Raw genomic sequence first — 10,661 nt, forward strand, 5'->3', positions numbered from 1 at the left:
TGGAGTCTGAAGAAAACTGAGTGTACACCGAATTTATCTTTACCTAAGGATGATTCTTACCCCTATTTTATAAGAGTAAAGAGATTGTTTGCAATAGAACTTCCACTTAATATTTGAGCAAAATGTAATATTCTAGGTAAGTGGTCAAGAGGATGATGATCTCAGCATATGATATTAAATTATTTAAGAGCTAGTCTAGGTATTTTATCTCTATATAAACATGTTAGGCAAAACATTTAGCATATTCTTGGTTTGTCAAGGAAGGGAGAAAGTTATTTGGGAACTAAAGCAATGTTATTTGGATTACTACTCTGGGTCTGGGTGTTCGATACAGGTACAATATTGATACATATACATATATACAAGTACATAGTTTATACTTATTATTTTGTATATTTTACCCGTAATGACATGCTTTTATAGCCATTAAAATGCAATTATTGTTTTTTTAAGATAACAAATTCTAAGAGCACGTAATTTTACTCTTGGTTGTGTTCAAAATCTTTCTTTTTTTCTTTTAACTCCGTGCACAATCAAATTAAATAGTATAATATAAAATAAAATGGAAAAAGTAGTATGTTTATATATCAACGTCATGAAATTAAAAGTTCTAATCTTTTGGTGTTGCAGGTTAGAAATTCAGTCAAAATGCTTAAAGGATAAAGTGCTCACTTCTCAGATATCTGTCAATATTCTTCATCAATGGCTTTTTGGACTAAAAATTTAGAGGCCAGGAAGTATTAATTAATTTATCTAAAGTCTGTTTATACATGTTGTAAAACTTCATTATCAGTTATTAGTGGGTCCTTTTGTAGAGATTAAGTGATCACTGAAAGCTAGCTAGCTACTTTTTTTTAAATATATTTCACCTTCATGTATTTATGATTGGTCTTTTTGCTAAAATGTAAAGATAATTCCTTTTGATAAGTACTCTTTTATTTTTAATTAGAGGTCTCGGGTTTGAGACTTGTTGAATATACAAAGTCGCTTTGTTAGGAAGCATTTTATTCTCCGATATGAGACTTTATCGTGCAAATCTAAATTTAATCAGATTCCAATTAAGATATTGAACACCGAATAATTAGAAACCAAAAATACTAACCAACCAAATCTCTATGCTTTTTGGTTGACTTATTAATGTTTGTTTCACAAGAGTTCCAAGTTTAAAGTGCAAGATTATGAGTTTTGTATTCTAAAAATAATAGTTTATTGAGCTCCAAATAAATTAGTTTTACATAATTAAGTAGATTTTCCAATACAAAATATTTTAGTTTCACTTAATTAGGCTACTAAGTTTGAGCCAGTAACTAGAAGTCTATGCCCCCCAAGAAAAATGCCAAAACCTAAACATAATGAACAAAAAACTAAAATAAGATTTGGGAAAAGACGAAATTTTTTCATGTAGTTTAAGGAAATTAAATGACTATGCCTTAAACAACTTTCGAAAGGTCAAATATATAGATGGTGAGTAGGTGTCACCCAAACAAATCTTCAATTGTTTAAGCTAATTATACTAGTATTAGTGTTGAAATTATTTAAGAGTCGAAAGGTCAAATATATAGATGGTGAGTAGGTGTCACCCTAACAAATCTTCAATTGTTTAAGCTAATTATACTAGTATTAGTGTTGAAATTATTTAAGAGTTGTATGTGAACAGGGGAGACTCAATGCTTTTAAAAATGAGGCATCCGCCTTAGACCCCAAATTTGAAATGTCCAATTTTTTAATTAATAAAAAAATTATTATAAGTCTTTATTAACAAAAAAATATTATATTTTTTAATTTATTTGTCTTTTTTTAGTTTGTTTAAAAACATTAAAGAATATTTTTTTTCTTTTTTGTCAATTTTTAAATTTAACTTTCACATGATTGTTTAAGACCATAACATTAAAAAATATTTTGGTATATATATATTAGTTTAAGACCATAGAAAAAATAAAGTTCTTTTTTATAAAAAAAACAAAAAAAATAACTTTGCATCTTATAAAAANTAATTAGTAACAAAATTATTAAAAGTCTTTATTAACAAAAAAATATTATATCTTTTAATTTATTTGTCTTTTTTTAGTTTGTTTAAAAACATTAAAGAATATTTTTTTTCTTTTTTGTCAATTTTTAAATTTAACTTTCACATGATTGTTTAAGATCATAAATTAAAAAATATTTTGGTATATATATTAGTTTAAGGCCATAGAAAAAATAAAGTTTTTTTTTAATAAAAAAACGAAAGAAATAACTTTGCATCTTATAAATAAAAAATAAAAAATAATTAAAAGTTAGGCCTCCAATTTATTTTTGACTTTAGATTACTAATTAGCTTGAGCTGCCACTATGTGATAGAAATATTCTTGTGTGCACATATTAAACAAACTCAATTAGAGAGGAGATTTAAGAAATAATAAATAGCACCTTAAACAATAATTTTTCCCATGTCATAAAGGAAAGTTTTTCTTTCATTTTCATAGTAGTAGTTAGTGTACAACACGACTTGCTACGTCACACTTTGTATTTGACTCTACATTGTTGTGTTTCATTACAACCCTTTTTGATATTGTAATTCATTTTATTAAAATAATAATAGTACTATAGGGTTGATTTGTTAAACTAATTTCTTGTTTGAGAAAAGTCAACCGAAAAGGGTCATTATTAGACCAAACATATCTTCAAATGAGAATCATGCCATAGAGAATAATAATTCCGTTAGATTAACTGAATTAATTAATAATGTGTGGTACCAACATGTGAGTGATCAACTTCATATTGATTAATCTGCAGTTTATAATATGGATAAATTTTAGGCTGCTAGTATTCAAAAATAGTCGTAATATTGTGGTATTATCCTTTCCGAGTAAAGACGATACAATTTTCTCGAAAAGACCTCATTCTATTTGGATAGTTGTTACATATTGTATCATACTGTATTGTTTTAATGAATATAACATTTTAATATGTTGTATTGTTTTTCATTGTTACATAATGTCACACATCAACAATTTGAAAAATAAACTTATAAGATAATAGGGTACGAGATAGAACTACTGACACGATCAAAAAAATTGGTCGCTACGCAAAATGAGACTTCTAGACTTTCTTCATTACTTAACAATGAATTTAACATGAGATATAATAAAATTTAAATAACAATCAAGATATACATTTTATTTTAAACTAGCAACATAATACAATACGTAACAACCATCCAAACAAGCTTAAGAATACCCAATACCTTATAGTAGTTCATATTATTTTTTTTCCGCTATCAATATGAAAATATGTTCACACCACCAATATAATAAATTGTACTATACGTAAATAATAATCACCATTTTCGTGTCTCTAGAAACTGCAATTCTAGTCAGATAGTCACACTTTGTGGTGACATCAATGAAAAACCACAAACTTCGTATTTTTATTTAAACACGTAATATTTATTTATCTCAACAATTAAAAATATTTTTCAGTATATCATGTGTATAAGTTATTTATAATCAATTAACCCAGACAAACTCTCCAATTAACTGAACCAATAAACTACTTTTTTTGTCGTGGGAGAAACTGTTTGAATCAATAAACTGAACCCTCCTAAAATTTAATTTTGAATTAATCAGCACGAATCGGTTTGACTTAAATGTATGGGTTATAATATAATTCATATAACTAACCCAAATCTATTTTTTTATTAGTTTATTTGTCTTTTATAAAAACTTTAACTATCAAAACCTAACAACAGCTTTTTATTTTAGGATTACCCTATATAACATTCTAACGAAGGCCACAATAATCAAAGAAAGGAAAAATTATGCAGAACAGCAAACGTTTAACCTATATTAGATACTATATCTATAGTTTAAAAAAATTATAATTTGCGGCTACAATTTCCCCCATTCTTACTATTTGCCTGATTTGTATGATTCACTTGATTTGTATAAGTCCAGAATTTGTATGATGCAGTTTCAGATTGTATAAATCCAGAGTTTTGTATATTCTTAACTTAGTTATATGTATACGATTTATGAGAAATTCATAATAAATTACTCTATTTGTATATTGGAAAGCGAAATATACAAACGAATTCTGAAGAATTCCTAGATGTATAAATATAGAATTTGTATATACTTACCCTATTTGTATATTCGCAATCGAAATATACAAACAAACAGAAATATACAAACCGCAGTCTCCATAGCAAACGGAAATATAGCTATGGAGCGCAATTATTGAAACTATAGGAGCCTTATTATGTCTAATACATTTGCTATTTTCAAAATTTTCTCGTAAAAAAAGAAAATAACTCTAGTCTTTATCTTTTATTAGTATAAAAATAAAATTTTAGCCCGAGTGCAATGTATAACCAAGGTGCATATATTATAGTTATACAATTACTATACACTTGTTATATAGCTTTAAATTGAGTGAGATAAAATAGAAAAGAAAGGAAAAAGTTGTCTGGTTTGATTGAGATAATTTTGACGAAAAGGGGGTTCATTTTGTTTTATACTCCATAAATATAAATCATGATTTTCTAACCAAAAACATACCAAACTGAAAATGACAAATAATTGGACAGACAACACATATTCCTTCCAATCGTCAAATAATCATATGCATACCCTAGTGTTGCATCAAAAGAAAAATTATTGAGGCCAAAAAATTAAGAAAAGTCAAATGACAGTATTTTAATAGTGACTTTACACAATAATAAGGCAAAATTAGATGCCTTTTTTCATTATAAAAAATAATTTAACAATTATAGAACAATAAAGTAAAAGTTAAGTTACTGTATATGAAATATTACCCCAAAAAATTGTGACTTAGTTTGTAATATGCATTATTTTTCATGTTCATCTAATATATTAAGTAGGCGTTTGGACATGTGATTTCATATCGTGATATGAAATTATAAAAAGAAATTAGTGTTTTGACATACGATTTCATGTTGGTTTCATCTCATGATCAAATTCTTCAAAAAACATGATTCGGAAATTTCAATTCATGATTTAGAATTTTTATAAAATACAAAAATTGACTCACAAGTTTATATTTTGTAAAAATAACTCCACATATATATCTACTAACCATTTACTTCATGTGTAAATAAAATTTATAATTCATATCATTACTTTTAAAATCATTTATATCTCATATAAAGATTATTCTCACCAACATAAAATTTATTATTATTTCAAATCAACACTTTACCATTTATATTCACCAAATTCATTATTGTTTATCATATTTATTTACTAACCAAATTGACCAACAAATGACTCAAAGTAACAATGTTGGTCGGTTTTCTCCGTCATATGATCGAGAAATGCAAGTTCAACGTGAGAAGACTGTACGTACTATGTGGGAGGATTATATTATAGACTAGTACACTACAACTTATATTCAATTTAATTTTTTTTATTGAATTAAAATTTAATCAATAAATATTGTACTCTTTTAGAATAACTTAATGATAATTTATTATGCGATTTTATAAACTTTTTCTTATTTCATAAGATTGTATAAATAATTACGACTATTTTAATAATTTTATAACTAGTGGTGTTTTTATGCTTAAGACAAAACATACAACATAAAAAGTCTAAATTGCATGTATAAATAAAACTTCAACTTTATCTCAACTTTATCTCATGNTATGTTCAATTCAATTTTTTTTATTGAATTAAAATTTAATCAATAAATATTGTACTTTTTTAGAATAACTTTATGATAATTTATTATGCGATTTTATAAACTTTTTCTTATTTCGTAAGATTGTATAAATAATTACGACTATTTTAATAATTTTATAACTAGTGGTGTTTTTATGCTTAAGACAAAACATACAACATAAAAAGTCTAAATTGCATGTATAAATAAAACTTCAACTTTATCTCAACTTTATCTCATGATCAAACAGACTCCGAAAGTAAGTGCAACGTTTGCACAGAATATCATTTCAAAATGTTTATTAGAAACTGTACAGAAATTCGACAGGGGAAAAATATCTGTCATGGCCTCCACACCAACATAAAGATCACCAGTCAGCATAATCCAAAGTTATAAAACAACACAACAAAGTGGACTGGGATGATTACACAAATGGATGTTACAACTAGAAATCACACATGGTACAAAGTTTATACATTGTTCCTTTCACCAAGTTGAGCGAAAATTACAACAGAAGCATCTTAAACTATATGAATGAAGGATAAAACGACGAAGGACGAAGAGAAGGTAAAAAAAGAAAGAAGAGAATAGTAACTTTCAAATGTGCAAGAGCTTCCTGCATCTTCTTGATTATGATGAAGAGTAACACAATGACTAGTATCAACTAAATCTTCTATTTGTCCTTTCTATTCACATGCCAACTTTGTGTCAAAGCTGCTCAAACAGATGGCGAAAGCCTGAAAGGCAGATAAAGGATATCGATAATCCATTGTAAACATATCTTTGCCAACCTTACCAAACTGCAAGATAATCTTGTCTTGATCTGATGATGACTGAGCCGGTTGTGCTGGTGTTGGAGCACCAGCTGCACGCTGTGTAGCAGCAATCAACTGGAAATTCTTGACAGAAGCGACAGTTACCCTCCCTCTGAAATTCAGACACCAACATTGCAGCTGTTCATGCCACCTAGGTGCCTTGTTTCGAAGAACCAAAAGACTACTCTTACCTTCTTCATCTACTTCACTTGGACCCCCAATATCTGAAAACCGAGCGCTGTTGAACTCTGTTGAAGCATCAATTGATTTTGAAAAGGACATGCTCCTAAATGAGTCTTCAAGATTCGGAGGGAGAAGTTCAGGTTGGCCTGGGACAGTGCCCCCGGGTTCAAGGGACGAGACAGGGATTGAGTGCATGACACAATTCATCCTGCGAGGCCCCCTGGTTCCAAGTACATTCAGTTCGTAGCTAACCTGTGCAATGTTGTAGGTTCCTGTAGGGACTTTGGGAGAAACTTTCTTGGAGTAGAATCTCCGGCTTCCACCAGGTGGAGGAATACTAGAACTGTTGTATGGTGGCTGGGTATCATAAATTATGAACTTCGTGCCCAGAAAATTTGACCTGAAAAGAAGAAATAAAAACTGTTTAGAAGCTTTTACAATTGGTCAGAATCGGAAACTTGCATCATAATTATTATGTCTATGACCCATTAAATTACTCACTTCCAGTTCAAGCGCACAGCTAAATTCGTACTAACAAACTTCATCACATAATATTCTTCATATGCTTAACAATTTATTCACCTTTTTTTCAAGACAAGTAAGGCATAAAGAATCAAATACATTAAGGAATATCACCAAATAGGTCATCAGGACAGGTTCAATATCAATATTAGATACAACTGAGAAATGTGATATCCATTACCTGTCAAATTCCCACCATAAGAATCCACAGAGCATTGTAGAATGATTTTATAAGCATTTTTTGGGGTAAACATATAAAAGAGCAAACAGTCTCAAATCATCAATGAGCTCATAATATTATTCAAAGACTCATTACACAACCAAAAGGGATAGAATCCAAGTTGACGACTTGTTAGTTTCTTCTGTAACTTCTTTTGTCAATTAGAAAGTTTACAAGCCTGATTTTCCTTTCAATACAGCCTGAAAGGACAGATTCCAAGCAGAAGATTTTACTAGTTTCCTCCCTCCATTTAACTCTCGTCCCTCAGATAGAACCTTGGAGATCCTATTCATCATCTCATGTTTGCTCTTTGTACATTTCTTGAGCCATTTGAATCATGTGTGATAGCGTTACTTTAAACAATCACGATGTTCTTTGAGGACAAAGCTAAGAAATGTAAAGATTTGAACTCTCTTAAAGCATGCTTACCTCAGTTTTCCAATGTAAGAGCTGTTTGACCTTGATATGTTATCTGCATTCATAGAGATGATGTACTCTGTACACGTGGTTCTCCGATTACGCTTTGCAGAAAGAAGAAACTTGCCATTTTCTACAAGCAAGGCTGATGGAAAACAGTAAAGGAAAAAAGAAAACATCAGGCTGCCTGGTTTTAATGAAAACAAGGTAATATTTGTATAAATGGTATGTAAATATCAAGAAGCTTCAGAAATGGTTCTGAACCATTACTAAAGATTCTTTTACACCATTGACAAAGCATGTTCAGTGACAATCTGGAACTCCTACATAACCATAATAAAAAAATTCCTGCTCAACAGTCCACAAAAGAAGAAAGAAAAAGACATTCTTTTTATGAATTATCATCTGAATTTTCTGTCAATTAGCTGTGAAGTTCTCCTAAGCAGACAAACATATAGGCACTAAAAATCAACCCCTTAACAAGAACTGCTTTATTCCACTTTCCACTCTGTGGAACAAGGGACTTTTGCATAATTGTGGAGGATTTAATTGCAGAGAAATGATTCTTCTGTCAACCCTCGGAAATGAATCGAACTTAGAAAGAAAAAAAAAACCTTTTTTGAACCTAAAGGATCTAATGCAACAAACAAAGACATCAGATGACTTATGAAGCTTACAGATGAGCCAAACATCTACACTAATCTCACAGCAAATTAGACTACATGTCAGTCAGCATAAAGCCAATAAGATGAACTTACCAGGGCTAAGGCAAAGGAAAAGTTGGTAAGTTAATTTAGATTTGTCCCTTCGGATGAAGCATTGGATGGTTCCATCCCGAAACCCAGGCTGCAAGAAAGAATTGGATAACAAACATCACAACAATGATATAGCTCTCATCTTCCACTCTAACCTTATAAAAACAATAGAGAAATGATGGCAACAGATGCTCCATGAAAGAAAAAAGAAGACCGGAAAAAGACAATCACCTGCTTAAGAGATATGGGAAAGGTCAACTTTCCAGAGAACTCCGGACGCTGAACAATTTCTTGACACATCTCCCTCCATGAGCGGCAAACAGCTGCACATGCAACAACATGTTTACGAGCAGGCCATGTACTCTCACTTGCCTCCAATCTTTTAATTACATCACGAAGTAACTCTGGTGGGAGGCTCGCCCAACAACTGCTTTGAATGACAATAACATGGTCATGCAACTCATGAACAGCACTCTGAGACTTCCCTCTGTTATGACTGGACAGCTTAACCTCAAAACTCCGCCTAGATAAGCTTCCAATACTATCCCTGATATCACGAGCTATACTGCGAAAAGACATTTACTGGACCAGAGCAAGGTTTCACAGGCTACTTTCTATATGTGAATCTTTTGGAGTGACAGATTTGAATCCCCGACAACCTTGCACATTAAATATACCTGAAGAAGGAGTAGGGTATCAATTCAAACTATTCTGCATTCCTTAACTACAAAGAAAATGAAGAGTTGTCCCGAGGTACTTAAGGAAAAGTACAAAGCAAGAAAAGAAGATTCCTGCAAAAAGAAGCCACATAAAGCAGTCCTAGTTCCAAAACTAGAGACTTTACTAGAGAACACTTTCCTGCTTGAAAACCACCATTACAAAGCAAAACTACAACACCATCTTCATCATTCATAACAATCTCACAAAAACTATATCCCCAACGAGGCGGATCCCGGATTTGAAGTTTATGAATTCCCCCTCGTCTCAAATTAAAAAAAATAAAAAGAGACAAAAAGGTTCCTTTTCTTCCACTAAACCAACAACACACACTCTCTTAATGTGTTCCCAATTCCTTTTTCTTATACATTTATTAGATTTTTCAATACAAATACAGAATCCGCGCAAAAGTTACTGAGTTCCCGAACCCCAACATATACATTAAATCCTCCTCCTCCTCCTCCCCCGCCCCAGGCACATAAATTTCCACTTAGGGGCAAAATGAGGGGAAAAAACAATTCCTAACCTGAAAAATGGCCCCAAAAGGAGGAAAAATTCAATTTTTGATACCTGGTAAGAAACCATGACAAAAAAGCTTTTTTTCTTGCCTTATCAACAAGAAAAAGTAGACAAACAATGAAATTTCCAAAATAGTTAACAAATGTCACACTTAGACTAATACTATCTTCCACAATACAAAATTATGCTTAACATTATACTTTAAACAAAAACTGTTAGTACCCACAAATTAAAAAAAAACACCCTAATTAACTTCAAGGTTTCTACAAAAAAAAATGTAAAAATTTCTAAAATCATGAAAATTTTCAACTGATAAAGGAAAATTAAAGTAAGAAGAAACAAATTATTATTAACACATACCATAAAAATTAAATCTTTGTTATTTTTGGGTCTCTGTACAACTATCTTCTTCTTGTTGTTTCTCTCTCTCTCTCAACTCATTCCTATTCCTACCCAGCGGATACCAAAGACTTTATTAAATCCTCTTCACGGAACTTTTGCTTTTAATTAAGAAAATAAAATGTGGAGTTGAATTAACTGCCATTTTGGTGGGGGCAGGGGAAGTGGGGTTTTCAACTTTGTTCTAAATTACCTTTTTGTCCTTCTTATTTTCATTTTTTATTTTAAAATTTGATCATGGAGCATTATTTTTTTATTTAAAAAAAATACTCACAGTTTTGATTTGATATGAAGTTTACGAAAGACAATTGTAAAAAGACTTTTTGAATCCCGTGGTTTTATACTAATATAGAATATACCAAAATGCTCTTTTTTGTTTTATGATTTTAAACATGTCAAGTAGAAAGAATTAAAGAATTGTCAAAAAAAAATTAAAAATATTTTTTTAAATAGATA

The 10,661-nt window shown here is 30.4% G+C and overlaps 1 protein-coding gene and 1 long non-coding RNA gene across 2 annotated transcripts; one reads left to right on the forward strand and one right to left on the reverse strand.

Annotated features, from left to right (window-relative positions):
* Positions 1–260: 260 nt before the first annotated feature.
* Positions 261–880, forward strand: LOC125853161 (uncharacterized). Its single transcript, XR_007445140.1, has 2 exons — positions 261–334; positions 631–880. It is a non-coding gene; the product is annotated as an uncharacterized LOC125853161 (long non-coding RNA).
* A 5,041-nt stretch (positions 881–5,921) lies between these two features.
* On the reverse strand, positions 5,922–10,301 carry LOC125853108 (tubby-like F-box protein 8). The gene is made up of 5 exons (XM_049532779.1): positions 10,167–10,301; positions 8,802–9,247; positions 8,574–8,661; positions 7,828–7,960; positions 5,922–7,056 (listed from the first exon to the last, which is right to left on the reverse strand). The coding sequence occupies exons 2-5, from the start codon at positions 9,147–9,149 to the stop codon at positions 6,345–6,347; spliced, it is 1,281 nt and encodes a 426-aa protein (XP_049388736.1). The 5' UTR covers positions 9,150–9,247; positions 10,167–10,301; the 3' UTR covers positions 5,922–6,344.
* Between the last annotated feature and the right edge of the window lie 360 nt (positions 10,302–10,661).

The sequence above is a fragment of the Solanum stenotomum genome, unplaced genomic scaffold (assembly GCF_019186545.1).
Source record: "Solanum stenotomum isolate F172 unplaced genomic scaffold, ASM1918654v1 scaffold9649, whole genome shotgun sequence".
Classification (NCBI taxonomy): domain Eukaryota; kingdom Viridiplantae; phylum Streptophyta; class Magnoliopsida; order Solanales; family Solanaceae; genus Solanum; species Solanum stenotomum.

Coding starts and splice junctions, on each gene's coding strand:
- LOC125853108 (XM_049532779.1), bottom strand. CDS start 9,149: ATGTCTTTTCGCAGTATAGCTCGTGATATCAGGGATAGTATTGGAAGC. Junction 7,961..8,573: donor TTTCCTTTGCCTTAGCCCTG/GTAAGTTCATCT, acceptor GTTTTCCATCAG/CCTTGCTTGTAGAAAATGGC. Junction 7,057..7,827: donor TCTTACATTGGAAAACTGAG/GTAAGCATGCTT, acceptor TCTTCTTTTCAG/GTCAAATTTTCTGGGCACGA.